The sequence below is a fragment of the Podarcis raffonei genome, chromosome 8, assembly GCF_027172205.1.
Source record: "Podarcis raffonei isolate rPodRaf1 chromosome 8, rPodRaf1.pri, whole genome shotgun sequence".
NCBI classification, from domain to species: domain Eukaryota; kingdom Metazoa; phylum Chordata; class Lepidosauria; order Squamata; family Lacertidae; genus Podarcis; species Podarcis raffonei.
The window spans coordinates 84,327,645-84,344,771 of record NC_070609.1 but is presented as its reverse complement, the minus strand read 5'-3'; the positions used below and the strand labels follow the sequence as shown (position 1 = coordinate 84,344,771).

The 17,127-nt window shown below is 52.0% G+C and overlaps 3 protein-coding genes across 4 annotated transcripts in view; 2 read left to right on the top strand and 1 right to left on the bottom strand.

The window, feature by feature from the left end:
• Positions 1-377: 377 nt before the first annotated feature.
• On the bottom strand, positions 378-3,341 carry TMED4 (transmembrane p24 trafficking protein 4). Its single transcript, XM_053401307.1, has 5 exons — positions 3,139-3,341; positions 2,913-3,013; positions 2,093-2,218; positions 1,658-1,804; positions 378-787 (listed from the first exon to the last, which is right to left on the bottom strand). The coding sequence occupies exons 1-5, from the start codon at positions 3,323-3,325 to the stop codon at positions 638-640; spliced, it is 711 nt and encodes a 236-aa protein (XP_053257282.1). The 5' UTR covers positions 3,326-3,341; the 3' UTR covers positions 378-637.
• An 875-nt stretch (positions 3,342-4,216) lies between these two features.
• Positions 4,217-10,790, top strand: LOC128419974 (interleukin-1 receptor antagonist protein-like). Of its 2 annotated transcripts, XM_053401312.1 has the most exons (5): positions 4,217-5,713; positions 6,434-6,479; positions 7,340-7,428; positions 8,587-8,711; positions 9,952-10,790. In XM_053401312.1, exons 1-5 carry the CDS (start codon positions 5,674-5,676, stop codon positions 10,162-10,164), a joined length of 513 nt encoding a protein of 170 aa, XP_053257287.1. In that variant the 5' UTR covers positions 4,217-5,673; the 3' UTR covers positions 10,165-10,790. The 2 variants fall into 2 exon arrangements, with proteins under 2 accessions (XP_053257287.1, XP_053257286.1); XM_053401311.1 differs by having other exon boundaries at positions 4,217-6,479.
• A 4,453-nt stretch (positions 10,791-15,243) lies between these two features.
• The window catches only part of LOC128419959 (PH and SEC7 domain-containing protein 4-like), a 30,846-nt gene continuing 28,962 nt past the window's right edge, over positions 15,244-17,127 (top strand). The window contains exon 1 of the mRNA XM_053401279.1: positions 15,244-15,477. The gene's annotated coding sequence lies outside the window, so the exon portion shown is untranslated. The remainder of the gene's footprint in view (positions 15,478-17,127) is intronic.

Below are 17,127 nucleotides of genomic sequence, written 5' to 3'. Positions count from 1 at the left end.
AAAACACATGGAGCCTAAAGTTTTGCTAACCCCTTGTTCACAGTGGTTATCTAGACCCTCTGCTGGAAACTGGGGAGGGTTACAAGAAGAGATGCTGCCAGAACCCTGTAGGCAACCACTGCTGTTGTCCTAAGTAGCCCCTGCCCCAAGTTCCAGTAGGTATCAGGCCACCCCACCCCACCCCCAGCAAGAAAAAAACCCAGTTTTAGTATAAATGTTATTCCACCCCTCCCATTTCCTCTTCCAGGCTGTTCTCCACTACAAGGGCTGCCACCACAAACCTCATGTGTTAAGAGCAAAGAACAACATGGAACCACCAGAACAGAACAACCCAGAAGTCACTCCCACCAGTCTCTTAGAAAGCAATTTTCTCTTCCTTTGGATCTGCACAAGGGCACTGCCCACAGAGGCTTTTCCAGCTGCTGCAACACAGCAAAGCAAAGAACGGGGTGGCACGTGAGAGACTTCTGTGGGCAGGGCACCCCCTTCATCAGGGAAGAGGAAGGATGCAAATGCTGGTCCAAAGATGTTTCACATGCTGTGCTTCCATCTGTCCTTTCAGTTGTGCCAAATCCAGGAGGGTCAAGAAGTGCTCAGTGGAACCGGAAAAACAACGGTGCCTGTGCTGTCAGAAGGGCTACACCAATTTTTTAGCCTCAAAGAAGCTCTTGAGGTGCCTCATCTGCCAAATGCCAGTGAGGATGAGGATGATGGTTTGGGCAATGGACCACCACAGCACCCGCTGGTTGGTGCTCTCGCTGGTCATGCGGAATCTCTCCTCTCGGTACTGGAAAGTGAACATGGTAGTGAGAGTCAGAGAAGGTACTTCCCTCTCCCCTTCCCCACACCAGACCCATACAACCCAACTTCTCCATCTACGCAGGTGGGTCCCTCTTGCAGATGTAGGACCTTTCCAATACTACCCCCCTCTGAACAACTCCTGCCAATCTTGTTCTATTGCAGGTATACCACCTGTAAACCCACAACAAACGCCACCCTAACTCCAGTCGGCCTGCACCAAAGCAGCTTGAATGCCCCCCTCCCAAAGAAGTTCCTAGGATTTGGCAAGTGCTTCTCTGAACTTTCAGATCAGCAAACCCTTTCAAGATGATGCTCCTTAAGTACGGTGTTAGTGATTAGGTAAAGGTAAAGGGACCCGACCATTAGGTCCAGTCGTGGCCGACTCTGGGGTTGCGGCGCTCATCTCGCTTTACTGGCCGAGGGAGCCGGCATATAGCTTCCGGGTCATGCGGCCAGCATGACTAAGCCGCTTCTGGCAAACCAGAGCAGCGCACGGAAATGCCGTTTACCTTCCCGCCGGAGTGGTACCTATTTATCTACTTGCACTTTGACGTGCTTTTGAACTGCTAGGTTGGCAGGAGCAGGGACCGAGCAACGGGAGCTCACCCCGTCGCGGGGATTCGAACTGCCGACCTTCTGATTGGCAAGTCCTAGGCTCGGTGGCTTAACCCACAACGCCACCAGCGTGTGATTAGGTAGGAACCATTTAAACATTGAGGTCTGACAAGTTCCTCACAAACCATGGACAGGGTAGATCCCCCCCCCCCCATAATGCCATTCAAGATCCCGCTCCTCCTCCTGAATGGCATTACGGTAAAAAACCGAAAGAAAGAAATCCGTTGTGGGTGTTACTTACTCTTTGGTAGTTCTGCTCCTTCTGGATCTGCTCCACCTGGTCTAAGAGCTGCCTGGCTCTTAGCTGGAGTTCGGTCAGTTTGTCCTTGGCTGCAATCTCTGGGTAATTGTTGGCGTGCTCCCCGACTTGGATATCCAAGTGCACCCGCTGAACACAACACAGCAACACACAAACCAATTCAAGAGCCACCCCTGCAGTTCAACCCACTCCCCACGCCTGCCTCATTAGGGCTCTTTCCTCCTCCCTTCCACCTCAGCTGCTCAGCAAATGTAGAAAGAGCTCTGGCCTTCTACCGCAGCTTCTCTCTTGCCTTACACAAGCAATAACCAGGGGGGGGGGTCCAGTTCATGAGGGCAGAGGACCTGAAGAGCAGCCCCCACCATCTTGGCTGGAGCAAGGTGGGTAGAGGGAAAGGGCACATAGAAACCTGCTTACCAGTTTCCCGCCTGCAAAAAGGGCCATGCGGGTGGAGTTGGAGTGGAGGCAGATCTGGTGCTCTCCTGGGGTGTGCGAAGTGAAGGTGAAGCGGCCTTCAGAGCCGTACTGCCTGGAGAGGACCATCTGAAACCATCAAGCAGCAGCAAAGTCAGGCAGGAAGGGGTGTGGGTGTATCTCACCTGCTGCTTCCATTTCTGCTAACAGAGTCTAGGGCAATCAGAAGGTCGGTGGTTCGAATCCCCACGACGGGGTGAGCTCCTGTTGCTCGGTCCCTGCTCCTGCCAACTTAGCAGTTCGAAAGCACGTCAAAGTGCAAGTAGATAAATAGGTACCGCTCCGGCGGGAAGGTCAATGGCGTTTCCTTTCGCTGCTCTGGCTCGCCAGAAGAGGCTTAGCCATGCTGGCCACATGACCCAGAAGCTGTACGCCGGCTCCCTCGGCCAATAAAGCGAGATGAGCGCCGCAACCCCAGAGTCGTCCGCGACTGGACCTAACGATCAGGGGTCCCTTTACCTTTTATGATATCTGATTGGAGCTTTTGCCAGGGGTGACGACCCCAGACCATCCTCACCCCCACCAAGGAGTCGCCTGGCCCTTTCAGGGGCTTTTAATCCACTCCCTCACCCCTGATGCAGAGGTGAGGAAGCAACAGGCATATTGCCTCCCTGCACACGTACACCCCGCCCCCAAACTATTGAAAGGCCCCAGGGAGGAGAGGGTGGCGGGCAGGGTCTCCTTGCTCAGCGCGTCCTTGGCTGCTGCTGTCAGACCAAGAAGCATCAGCTCCCCCTCCCCCCCTCCTCCTCCACCTGCTCACCTTCCCATAGGGATCCTTGACCTCCACGAACATGCCCAGGCCCGGCGTGGAGGGCAGGAAGGCCTCGGACTGTTTGTCCCACAGCTGCGTCCGGTAGTTCCCTGCGGAGCGGAGGAACAGGCGCGCCACCGTCAACAAGGGACAGGGGACAGGTGAGCCGGTGCGCGCGCACCCCCCGCGCTCTCCCGCACCCCCGCCCCTCGCTCCCCTCCTCGCGCATGCGCACCGATAACCATGGTCTCGTCAGGGATCTCCTCGATGAAGCAGCGCTTCTCCGTCTCCCCGATGTGGAAGTAGAGCGCCTGCGCCCCGCGGCCCGCCGCCAGCAGCACCAGCAGCGCCGCCGCGAGCCGCCACCCCGGCGGCCGGGCCGAGAAGGCCGCGGGATCCCCCGAGCGACACCCGCCTGCCATGGACGACTCTGGCCGACGCTGTCAAGTGCTGCGCATGCGCCGAGGATGCCTTCCCCACCACCCGCCGGAGGTGGAAACAGCGCCGAGTGCTGCGCATGCGCTCAGGGGGAAACAGCGACGGTCAGGTGACTCGGCCCGACGGAGGAGGCTGCGCGTGCGCAGAAAGCCTGGGGAGGCTTGCCCTTCCCGGAAGCCCGAGCGGAAGAGGCAGCAAGAAGGAAGGGATCCCGCGTGGTCATCGAGACCAACCCCAAGGCTGGGAAGGAGCCTCCTCGGGGCCCTTTTAACCCCTGCATGGAGGAGGAGGAGGACTGAGGCCTCTAGATGGGAGAACTAAACGGGCATCTGGTCACAGCTGTCAACTTTCCCCTTTTCTTGCGAGGAATCCTATTCGGAATAAAGGAATTTCCCTTAAAAAATGGGAGAAGTTGACAGCTATTCATCCGGTCCGGCATTTCCTCCTGCTGGCCTTCCGCCTGGGCAGGACTGAGCGAGAGGTGCAGCCGCCCAGTGCGAGGCAGATGCCATCAGCTGCTTTGGAGTTTACTGATCATTTACTAGCAGAAAAATAACATTGAATACCAGAATATTTAAATTGGGGGGGGGAGTGGGGGTGGGGAACACACATTCCCCACAAGGCACGCATATATTCCGGCATTTGAAGACCGCTGGGGTGCCTTCCGTTTAATCAGGGCTTCTCCGGCAGTTTTTCCTGCATTGCAGGGGCTGAGCCAGGTGGCCCTTGAAGTGCGTTCCAGCTCTACAATTCTTTGATTCTCCAGGTGCCTGGTTTTCTAGCCACCCCCCTCACTCTCCTGGCTGCCCTCCTCTGTACATGCTGCAGTGGACCCAGTAGGCTTTTGAAACGTGGCACTCAGAAGGTGTACTCCAGATGCGGCCAGAGCAATGTGGAATTGAGTAGGACCGGTTGCTTCCTGTTATCTAAAAGCCTCCGTTTCTGTTAACACGATTAGCATAACCACGGCTGGATCGTGTTCAGCTGGTGACACACAGCAAAAGTGACCACAGGCGTGCATAATTTTTTTATGGGGGCTGGACATGCGTTGCACAACATCTTGCAGCCATGCGTTCCTGAATATGGACAAGTCTTATTGGAAATTATCTCATTTCCTCATACCTCAGCTTGTGTCCATAGCAGACCATTTCCTACACGATTCTGGTGTATGAGTAAGCACCATGTACCCTTTCAACGTAAGCCAATCTGAAGTTCCTTTTTTCTCAGAATAGCAGCTTCCTCTTCACTTGAGACAAGCTGTCCTGGGTAAACAGACCTTGCTTCAGACATTTATATATATTTAAGACAAAAATCTTAAAAAATAGCTGTATTTTGGAAGTGGTCTAGTACTGCCAGAGAGTCCAAGCCTGGCAGAGGGGACTCAATGATGCACACTGTGTCCTTAGTCACTCAGTCAATGCCCACTGCCCACCACACACAGCCAGTCACAGATGGATGTACACAAAAAGTGCCAACAGGGCATGATGCTGTAAACAAATCCACATGAAGCTGCTGATTCCTCCTAAGCACCCTACCGTAAGTTCAGAATTGTGCAATGCAGGAATCTCAACTAAAGCATCCATAACAAATGACCAACCTCTGCTACAAGCCTCCCAGGAAGGAAAGTCCACCACCGTTCTACTGATAGCTCTTACTGTCAGAAAGTTCTTCCTAATGCTTGGTTGGAATTTCCTTTCTCGTAACTTGAATCCATTGGTTCGATTCCCACCCTCCAGAACAGGTTGGCTCCATCTTTCGTGTGACAACCCTTTAGACATTTGTCTATAATATCTTATTGGTCTCTGTAATATCTTATTATGTCCCAAACACACTCAGCTGGCACCAGCACCCCTACAACCATACACACGGCAAGGAACAACCATCACACTGGGAGATGCTGAAGAAAGATTTCTTGCAAGCATGAAGGAGATACAGATACAAACAGCAGAGCAGTTCAGAGCAGGGACAGAATACCCCCTTCTGACACTCCCTAAAACATCCCCATCAAGCTCTACCATAAACAGCAGGCAACTCCTCCACTGCTGGATTTAGGTGATCTGGGCAATTCCCCCCCATAAAGGTTGCAGAGCTGAAGGGGTGCAAAATTGAGAAGATCCATAATTGAGCAGCAGTTCCTAACACTGCAAAAGACCACTCAAGGTTTGGGGAATGACTCGAGAGAGCTTTGTCTCAAGATGCAATTATCTCTTGCATATTTCGTGATCACACTTTTCTGTCGACACCATCCCAAGCCTGGCCACGCCTCCGAAAAGTGCACCATAAATAGCTGGGGTGAGGCCCACAAGGCCACCCAGGCACCAGGATTGAAACCATGTGTGACCAGCAGACGCAGGAACCCTCCAACTTTGCTGGTACAGTATAGCGTGCTTTAGTGTACTCAAGTGTTGCCTCTTTTTTAACTTTGGTCATTTGCAAGACACCAAGTCAAGGGAGCAAGACCAACTGCTTCTCATGCTCGCCTTGTGGTGAATTGGTTCATTCTGTAAGCGGAAATGCCGGAACAGGGTGGTTGCGTAGCCGAGTGCAGAAACTGGGACCGCTGGTGAGCCTATTTTAAACAAAGAGAGGCCAGCTGTTGCTTTGAGATTTGAGATAATGCTCTGCTCAGATGGGGTTGCTGGCTGCAGCTCTTATTGAGGAATTGAGTCTTTGCTTTCTTTTGAAGAGTGAAGCATTTGGAATATCTGTATTCCCTGCTATGGGCATAATTTAAAAATGCGTCAGGGTTTCTTGTCACTCTGTTTATGTGTTACTCTTTCCTCCCCTTTGCACGTAGCAAGAGGAAGGAGCTTCTGCTGTCATTTTAGGGAACTTTAGTTTCAGCGTCCAAAGTTGCGACATGAATTGCAACATGCAAAAGAGCTGCTGGAAATCCTGGTACCCGACCACAGAATTAATTACAGTGTCTAGCAATCATGTACATTCCCACCCGGTGGTTTCAAGGGATCTATAAAAAGGGGTCAGCCTCACTGGTCAAGCAGAGCTACCAGGTAATGCCTGATTTAGAATGGAGTCTCACAAATACCCTGGGAGTCACATCCTCCTCTTCCTCCTTTCTGTTCTCTGTCCAGATGGGGAGAAGAAGGTCTTTGCCCAGGCAGCCGTCTTCAGGTCCAGGTAAGTGCCCTGGCCCAGTTGTGTTCAGGTGGTTTCCATGGCAGAGTGGGTGCTGCTTCGTAAGTGGCAAATGTAACTTGAGAGGGAGAGGGTGCTAACTGGATGCTTGTGAGAATACAGAAACTTCTGTGCCCACCGAAAAACTTCTCTGTCCTGGGACTTCCTAGTCAAAGCTGTTCCAGCCTCCGCAAACTGGATAGAAGCAGCAAACCCTGCACATTTGACAATGCCCGATTTCTGCTTTTTTGCCTGCAGTCAGGTGTCTCTCTTAAGACCAAGCAAGCTTCTCATCAAAGTAGATGACTATTGAGTCTTGCAGCTAGTGGAGAGTGTGAAAGGGAATCTCTCGTCTAATGGGATGGATTGACAACACACCTTCCCTCCCCATTCACACTGCCCAATGCAAGAATACAGCTCTATTTTATCACGTTATGAATACAGGGTGTTTCTTTTCGGTCCAGTTTTGCATCTGATTTTCTTCTGGCGAGTTTGAGGTTGCCTGGCAATGCTGCCAGTATAAGGGGTTGGGGAGGCAAGCCTGATGAGTTAAAGGGGAGAGGAGTTGCTGGGGGTGATTAACCGCTGCCACTCTGCCTAGAAAGGGACAAGCATTGCCCTGGCCAGGATCTTTGGCATTGCCAGTCTTGGCAGGTTTTGTAAATGGCACGCTGTGCCTGTAGAGCCAGGTATGGGCAATGAGGTGTCCATGCTAGTTGGTCAATTCTGAGGCAGCTCGGTCCTCTGTGCATGCATGCACACCTAAAGATCTGGATAATGCTGAGGATTATACTAACAGTTTTGTGGCAGGTGAGAGAAAAGGGAAAGATTTTTCTTGTAAAGGCAGCCTTGTTTGTTTTCAGAATCTGGGATGTCAACCAGAAGTCCCTCTACCTCCAGAACAATGAGCTGGTAGCTGGATACCTGCAAGGGCCCGATTCTGCCCTGGAAGGTGAGTCTGCAGAGTTTTGCTTTCCTGAAGCTTACAGGCTGGTGGGAGAAGAACTATTCCTCATGGGTTGGATATGACCCATATTGTGGACACAACCAATACCTCCTTCCCACCGGACAGATAGGACCTGGGGTTGGACCACTTGGGGAGACTGGAACATAACTGTGATTCCTGCATTGCAAGGGCTTGAATCAGTGGGGTCCCTTTATATTCTATGATATCTCAAAGGGAGGCATGCAAATTTCTCCTTCCATCAGCACAGCCTGTTCTTTTCCTTCTGCGTTGGTGCTGCCCTCAATTGCCTGCCTGGCACTGAACATGTTTGTGTGTGTGTGCGCCCATGTGTGCACCACTGTGTGCTCCTGCCTCCATCATTGCTTCCCTCTCCTGCAGACTCATTCTCACACTCTTGTTCTGCCTCTTTGCCGCTTCTGCCGCCCCAACTTCTACCTTGATCATCAGCTCTGGATTTCTCTTATGGGCTCCCGTGTCTTGGCATCAGTCGCCGGGAAAGGAAACTGGACACCCTTCTTTTCCCTGGTTGTGGCCCTCTAAGCTAGAGGCAGGTTGTGTATGCAAGGCCACCAACATCCTGGGCTTGAAGGTCGTCCCCCCCCCCACCTCCCTCCAGGTCAGCAAAAGAGGCAAGGGTAGAACACGCCCTCGTCCTCTGGCTGCTAAAAGGTAAAGGGACCCCTGACCATTAGGTCCAGTCGCGGACGACTCTTCGGTTGCGGCGCTCATCTCGCTTTACTGGCCGAGGGAGCCGGCGTACAGCTTCCGGGTCATGTGGCCAGCATGACTAAGCCGCTTCTGGCGAACCAGAGCAGCGCATGGAAATGCCGTTTACCTTCCCGCTGGAGTGGTACCTATTTATCTACTTGCACTTTGACGTGCTTTCGAACTGCTAGGTTGGCAGGAGCAACGGGAGCTCACCCCCTCGCGGGGATTCGAACCGCCGACCTTCTGATTGGCCAGTCCTAGGCTTTGTGGTTTAACCCACAGCACCACCCGTGTCCCTCCTCTGCTACTGAGCCCCTAACCCTGACATCATCCATCAGTATGACCCCTGGGAATGCCCTCACACCTCCAGCCTCTCTACTGGGATTCCCCGCAGGACACCAACAGACTCTCTCACCTACTCTTTCCCATCCCTAGAGAAGATCTACTGGATTCACAACCGGGCCTTTGACCACGAGAAGTTCTCCATCATCTTGAGCATTCAGGATGGGAAGAGGTGCCTGGCCTGCTCCTCTGGTGCCTGGCCTGCGTTGCAGCTTGAGGTGAGGAGAGGCAGTTTGGCATCCTCGTAGGATGTGCTCGCAGAGGGGGCGGGAAGCCTCACCATAAATCCTCCTCCTGCTACATGCCAGCTTAAGAGCAGAGAGCCAGGGTTGGGTGGCAGGAGCAGGAAGGACTCTACCCTTCAGCGGCAGACTGGCCTTGGAAAGAGTCTGGGTAGCTGCTACCTGACAAGTCCATGCCTTTACATCAGGCATTCCCAAATTTGGCCCTCCAGATGTTTTGGGACTACAACTCCCATCATCCCTAGCTAACAGGACCAGTGGTCAGGGATGATGGGAATTGTAGTCCCAAGACACCTGGAGGGCGGAGTTTGGGGATGCCTGCTTTACATGGAGGAGAGGGCCATTGCGGCAGCTAGACTGGTGACTGGGAGTGGCCGCTGGGACCACATAACACCGGTCCTAAGAGATCTGCATTGGTTTCCAGTACGTTTCCGAGCACAATTCAAAGTGTTGGTGTTGACCTTCAAAGCCCTAAATGGCCTCGATCCTGTATACCTGAAGGAGCATCTCCACCCCCATCGTTCAGCCCGGACACTGAGATCCGGCGCCAAGGGCCTTCTGGCGGTTCCCTCATTGCGAGATGTGAGGTTACAGGGAACCAGACAGAGGGCCTTCTCGGTAGTGGCGCCCGCCCTGTGGAACGCCCTCCCTTCAGATGTGAAGGAAATAAGTAGCTATCTTCTCTTTAAAAGACATCTGAAGGCAGCCCTGTTTAGGGAAGTTTTTAATATTTAATGCTGTATTGTTTTTAACACTCGATTGGAAGCCGCCCAGAGTGGCTGGGGAAACTCAGCCAGATGGGCGGGGTATAAATAATAAATTATTATTATTATTATTATTATTATTATTATTATTATTATTAAGGGCTACTAGCCATGATAGGCCTGCTCTGCCTCCACAGTTGGAGGCAAAAATGCTCCTGAATTACTAGTTGCTGGAAACCACGGGATGGGAGAGGGCTTTTGCGCTCGAATCCTGCTTGCGGGCCTCCAATTGGGGCATCTTGTTGGCCTGTGTGAGAACAGGATGCTGGGCCACGAGGGACATGGGCCTGATCCACCAGGCTCTTCTTATGTTCTGTCTTCCTTAGGAACTCTCTCTTGCCCCTCACTAGTCAGAGGGACGCTAGCCCAAAGCAGACAGGGGTCAGCCTCCTTCTCCCTCTGCCTGCCTCCCTCCCTCACCAGATCGCTTCCTTTTATCTCCTTCTCCTCAGACCGTCAACATCACAGATCTGCCCAAAGGTGGCAGGAAGGAGTCCAGCCGCTTCACGTTCTTCTCCTCTAACAAAGACGGGGCCTGGCGGTTTGAGTCGGCTGCCCATCCCGGCTGGTTCCTGTGCACCTCTTCCAGAGCCAACGAACCTCTGGGCCTCACGCAGCTCCCGGGGCCTTCTCATGTGGTGGACTTTTATTTCCAACCCTGCTGAGCCTTGAGGGGCACCCCCCGCCCCCAGACCTGCCCAAGTGCCTGGCACAGCCGCACCGAGGGCTCCTGAGAGGATTCCCAAACCGCTGCTCTCTTTTTTCCTCCTCTCTCAGCCATCCTAGCCCTCCCACACGCATCAAAAGTGGAAGCTTTCGGATGGAGCAGCTGTAAAGGTGGCCGAGTGTGGAGAGGCCCCGGGACATCCCTCTCAACCATCGTGGGGTCCACTCCAGGCAGGTCATTAAGGGCAAACAAGTTGCCTCACAAGATCCAGCACTTATTATCCAAGTAGATGCCCCTGGGACGAAGCCTCAGGCTGTGTGTGAATAGCCCTGCTTCCCCCAGCTGATTGTCTCCAGCACTAATCCTGCCCCCCTGAACACGCACATTCCCTTCTGAAGCCACACTGTGCCACACAGCCATGGTTTCTGTGGCATGGCTGAGATCTCCCGTGAGGTCAGTGCGGGTCTTCAAATTTTCTGCCTTCAAATTCCCCTCCACTGGACTCATAAGGAGAAAAGATCCGGGGCATCAGGGCCTGAACATAATATTTGTTTCAAAAGAAATTAGCAGAACGTGAAGAACTCAGTTAAAATGAAGGGTGGGCCTTCTGCTGGGCTTGTGACCCCACCCCCACCCCCAACCGTGCCACTGAGCGGCATTTGGGCACACAGATCACCTGTGGACACAGCCCTAAGCAGATTCTGCATGTCTTTTTAAGATGCCGAAAGATGCGGCCTCTCTGGAAATTTTGCTCTCGTTTTTATTATGTTTAACGTGTTTATATATACCGTATTTTTCACTCTATAAGACGCACCAGACCACAAGACCCACCTAGTTTTTGCAGGAGGAAAACAAGGGGAAAAAATTTCTGAATCTCAGAAGCCAGAACAGCAAGAGGGATCGCTGCGCAGTGAAAGCAGCAATCCCTCTTGCTGTTCTGGCTTCTGGGATAGCTGCGCAGCCTGCATTCGCTCCATAAGACGCACACACATTTCCCCTTACTTTTTAGGAGGGAAAAAGTGAGTCTTATAGAGGAAAAAATACGGTAATCTTGCATTTGTATGTTTTGAACTGCCCTGAGATCTACAATATGAAGGGTGCTGTACAAATTTTATTAATAATTAAATAAATAATATAAATGAAGGAATCTGGTATTATTTATCTACAAGTTGCTGGGGGGTGGGGGTCACACACACACACACTGCAGGACAACCGTAAGAGAGAAACACTGCAAGGAAGTTGAAGCTCCCACCTCACAACAACAGCAGGAGTCTGAAATATATTTCCCAGGGCACCTGAAAACAGGCGGCTATGACATTTTAACTGTTGATGACGCACCCACATCTTTGATTTCCTTCTTTTGTGACTTTTTAAAACAACATTAAATTGATTATCGTGAATTATGGATACAATCCATCTGTGATGCTTGGTGATGGTTCTTTAATGTTCTTGTGTGTGTTGTGTCGCTCAGAGAAATGGAAGCATGGCTAACCATTCATTCATAACTTTACTTGTATGCCACTTTATTACACACATCATGCTCAAAGCGGCTTACAACCCCAAAAATGCATTTCAAAATCAAGCAATGCAGAAAACAATGTCATTATGATGGAATAAAACAACACAAGAAGAAATAGAACAACATTCCAACGCTGTTACACGATTACATCAACACCCAACAGCAAAAATAACAAGGGAGCAGCACAGTTTCACCTCGGTCCTACCAGCCCCTTGGCTTCCTAAGGCCCTCCTCATCCAGAAAACACAGCAACCCTATTTTCCACTCTCCTGGATCTCAGCAACCTTTCTGCTGCAACCTGTTCCTGCCCTCCCAGCCTTTGGCTCCAGAGCCCTGGCCAAGAGCGAAGCCTCCTCTTGCGCCTGGGGAATCCACTGCCGTCAAACCTGTCCTGCCACCTGACATGCTCCTCCTTCCCTCCGCGACAGCTTTCTGCATTCCTTCTCGCTCCATCTTCAGCAGTCCTGGGGGTGTGTGTGCTTCCTCACAGCACACCTGACCCTGTTGGGACTCCAAACTCCCCCTGGATGTTCCCAACATGGCACTAGGACTCTGCCGTGTCTTGCCATGAAATAATGGGTAAGGAGGAGAAGTGGGGTGGTGGGGGTGGTCCTTGCTTGGGTCCCTGGTAAAGAAAGGGGGAGGGGGCTTCCTGATTCAAAGGAAGGGGGAGTGAGGCCCCCCCCCCCGTTGCCTAAAGCCAGCTCCCTGAGCAAAACCCTCCTTAAGGGCAGGGGAGTCTGTGTCCTCTTCCTGTTTACCTGAGTGGAAGGCTCAAATGAGCCTGGTCAGCCTTCCTTGCCCTGATGGGGCAGCAACACTTGAGACGGAACCCATCCCTTTGAAAACATCCCCTTGCCCCCCACTGTTAGCTGTAATACAGTGGTACCTCGGGTTACATACGCTTCAGGTTACAGACTCCGTTAACCCAGAAATATTACCTCGGGTTAAGAACTTTGCTTCAGCATGAGAACAGAAATCGTGCTCTGGCGACAGCAGGAGGCCCCATTAGTTAAAGTGGTGCTTCAGGTTAAGAACAGTTTCAGGTTAAGAACGGACCTCCGGAACGAATTAAGTACTTAACCCGAGGTACCACTGTACTTCTCTTTCAACAGCTTCCCACACTTTTATTCATTTCTTCTGTGAGAAGAAGCAGAGGCCTTGTATGATGGACTAAGCAGAAGGGCCACTGTCGGCTGCTGCCTAGAAGTCAAAGCCCCCCATCTAGGGGTTGGGGTCTCTCCTTGCAGACCCTCCCTATTTTCCAGGGACAGACCCAGATTTTAGGGGGACAGCCACCATGTTCTAGGCTTACACAGCCCAGGAAAGGAAGAGAAAAATAATAATAATAATCAAAAACAGGAGTAAAAGCAACAGCACACAAACACAAAACATCCCTGGAAAGACCCCCCACAGCCCACCAATGTGCTGTCAATGACACCCACATGCCAGAGGGTCTCCTGCCACTTCCCAAAACTGGTGGCTTTGGAGTATATACCGTATTTTTCGTTCTATAGGGCGCACTGGCCCATAGGACGCACCTCGTTTTTTTTGGGGGGGGGGAATTAATAAAAAAAATTTATTCCCCACCCCCAGCCGCGGCTGCCGCCCCAAGCCTTGCAAACACTCGCCCGAAGCACGGGAGCCCTCCGGAGGGCTCCCCGTGCTTCGGGCGACAGGCTGCCGCCCCAAGCCTTGCGCGTCCGTCGGGACCTCCCGCCGCGCGCGCAAGGCTTGCAGACACTCGCCCGAAGCACGGGGAGCCCTCCGGAGGGCTCCCCGTGCTTAGGGTGACAGGCTGCCGCCCCAAGCCCTGCGCGCCCGTCGGGACCTCCCGCCGGGCGCGCAAGGCTTGCGGACACTCGCCGGGGCTGCAGGCTGCTGCCCGCAAGCCTTGTGAGCACATTTCCCCTTCATTTTTGGAGGGGAAAATGTGCGTCCTATGGTGCGAAAAATACGGTACTTCACTCTTAAGACAGGAACATAGGACACTGACTCGAATCAAGTCGGACCACTGGCCCATCGAGTTCAGTACTGGTAGCACCTCTCCAGGGTCTGTCCCAGCCACACCTGGAGGCTGAACATGCAGAACAGGTACTCTGCCACGGAGCCCTTGGATTGGAAGATTCACTTACCTGTTTAAAACATGTATTTATCAACATACAGAATAAGAGAACAAAAAGAACATGCGTTTAAAGAAGATTGGAAAATGTTTATTGAATATATGGGGGGGGGGGAATCGTGTACACTTGAAAACGCTGGCAGCAATGAGATAAATTCAACAGTGTAAAGACATTTTGATGGATGTAATAATGGAGTACTGAATGGTTTAGTTTATATAAAATTTGAAGGGATTTACGTTATGCAAAATGAACCATGGAAAGAAAAGAAGGGAAGTCATTGATATTTTAAGGTGGTTAAATGAATATTCTCTAAATTGAAAAACAGGAAATTTAATAAAAATTATATATATAATATTATAAAATAAAATATATCTATCACTTTTCCTTGTAAAAAAAAATCCCAGAGTAGTGCACATAAAGAATTAAAACAGCAGTGTAGTAAAATACAGAAATTATCCACGGTAAAAGTAAAGGTAAAGGGACCCCTGACCGTTAGGTCCAGTAGCGGACAGCTCTGGGGTTGCGGCGCTCATCTCGCTTTACTGGCCAAGGGAGCCGATGTACAGCTTCCAGGTCATGTGGCCAGCATGAGTAAGCCGCTTCTGGCAAACCAGAGCAGCGCATGGAAACACCGTTTACCTTCCCGCCAGAGTGGTACCTATTTATCTACTTGCACTCTGACGTGCTTTCGAACTGCTAGGTTGGCAGGAGCTGGGACCGAGCAACGGGAGCTCACCCTGTCGCGGGGATTCAAACTGGCAACCTTCTGATCGGCAAGTCCTAGGCTCTGTGGTTTAACCCACAGTGCCACCCACGTCCCATCCACGGTAGAGAGTTTTAATTTTATTAATCTCTTATTTATCCACAGTAGAGATTAATAAAATTAAAAAGCATTACTGCAAAAAGCTTGGCATTAGAAGCCAGCAAGATAAAATCGCATTCCTGATTCTTATTGCCCTGGTGCCCCCTGCTTTTCCTCCTCCCAAGCTCAGACCTCATTCTTGCCTCATTTGGGGGGGGGGAGCTTGAGCCTGCTTAAGAGGGAGGGGCTCTGGCCTCCATCCCTCTTCCTCCACTGCTGGCTCCACTGACAGTGAGAAAGACCCTTTGTTCATTATTAATCTTTGCTCACAGCACTGGCAACCAGGGAAAGCTTGTGGGGGCCCAGCTCAGCCGTGCCACTCACCCCCTGGCAAAGGCCCCCTGGCAGCAGCAGCAGCCACTCAGCTTCTCTGCCCAATGCCTCTTTCTCGAAGGTGGGAAGAGAGGTCACCATGGACTGTGCTTCTTCTGTTGCGCCTTCCCAGCTGCGGCTTCCTCTGGAGACCGCAGCAGCTGCAGGCTTGTGGTGAGAGCGATGCCAGGATCCTGCCATGGATGAGAAATTGCCAACATCCTTCCCTGTCCTGTTCTCTTCTTTTGTAGGCAGGCAGATTCTCTGCGAGAGGGAAGAAACTACGAAGCTCGTTCAAAAGAGGCGAAACAGGATCAAATGACCGAGCGTGACCAAGGGGACAGGAGAGTCTTGTGAAAAGACAAACCATCCGGAGCAGAAACATTCAAGGGAGACTATACGCACCAACTGTGCCGTGAATTTTGCCCCAGGCCTATCTGACCCATCTGGACCATCTAAGACCTGGATGGAGGAACTCGGCTGGCAAAACGGGAGGTGAGTTGGCAGGGCACCAGCTCAGTTTGGGGGGGGCGAGTCTTGCTGTGGCTGCAGACCATTTTTTAAGAGCATCAGATTACTACACTCGCTGTCTCCCCTGCCAATCTTGCCTGGCTGTGACTGTCAAACTTGGATACTTCCCAAAATGAAAAACAGGCGAGTTTAAGCAAAAAGTGCAACTACTCTGTTAGGCCTGTGCTGGAATCGATGGATGAATCTCTCCTGCAATACACAGCACCTAACAAGGACTCTCTGATCCCGATCAGAACCATGCGGTTTGCGTGTGAGTTCAAAGCCTCCTTTCCCCTCACAATGCAATCTGGGTCCCAAGGCTGCTAGCCAGGGAAGAAAAACAAAGCTGCAACACGGCCCGTCACGTGATCTGTGCACTTTGTCCCCAAGCGTGTGATGCGGTTTGGCTTAACGCTAAGCAGGTTGCATGAGGGTCTTAGGAGGCCCAGTGCCAGCCCAGAAGGACCCTCCCTTTCTGCAAAGGCAATTGGGATGCTGACAGTTTTAATAGAGGAATGGCCATATAGATCACTGGCAGAGCGGCTGCCTTGCAGGCAAAAGGTTTCAGGTTCAGTGGCATCTCCAGGGAGGGCTAGGTCTGAAACCCTGGAGAGCAGCTGCCATTTAGTGTAGGCAACACTGATGGACCAGTGGTTTGGTTCAATATAAAGGCACCTTCCTATGTTCCTTTCGTTGTTCTACGGCTTCTTAGTGCAGTTGCTCACATGGGATGTGACCACTGCAAACAAAAACTTAAAACCAGAGCTTGTTTCTGCTGCCCATCCCCTCACTTCCACAGTCCCAGATGGCTTACAGCACCACCTGGGGGCTGTGAGGCCTGGGCCACCTGCAGCAGGGACTTTGGTGGGAGGGTGGCCGGCCACTCCGTGGTACCCATGTTGTTTCTCCGGGGTGACTCAGTCTGCTGTTTTCCAGTGCAGGGAGGTCTGTGAGCAACCTGGAGGTGGTTTTTCCCTAGTGCAATTGGAAAGAGGGAAGGGCAACCATGAATCAGTTGCTTGCCTGCCCCTCTGGACGCCCTTTTCTCACTGGGTGACCTTGGCAGAGGATGAAAAGGCACATCCTTCGGGCCAACATTTTTTTGTTGCGTCCCTGCAAGGAGGAGCGCCCCTCAGCCCCCAAAAGAGCAGTCTGACAGTTACTTCCTGAGACGGGTGCTGACGGTGAGTGTAGACTTGCAGGCAAACAGGAAGCAGCAAGTTTGCCCCATCTTTCTTGCTCAGGAAATGGACACAAGCCCTGGGCAACAGGCAGCTGTTGGGTAAGTCTGTGTTGAAACTTCCCCATCCGTTACCTAGATCTGGGGGGTGCGGGGTGGGAAAGTAGCTCTGATGGCTGAAGCCCTCCCTGGGCAGGTCTGGGGCTGAGCCCCACGGCGGGGAGTGGGACCACTGTCCTTGAGATCCGAAGGACAGGTCATTCTTCTCCTCCCAGGGGATGTTGCAGGGTCAGTTCTACATCCCTCCCACAGCCCAGGGCTGGCCTGGTGTTGTGCAGTGACAGAGTGGGTGCAAAGTGCTTCTGGGGCACCCCATAGCGGAGGCAGCCTGAAGAATCCAGCTAGATCTAGTTCTGTGCCAGCGGGCAATGAACACGGAGGTGAGTGATTCCCCA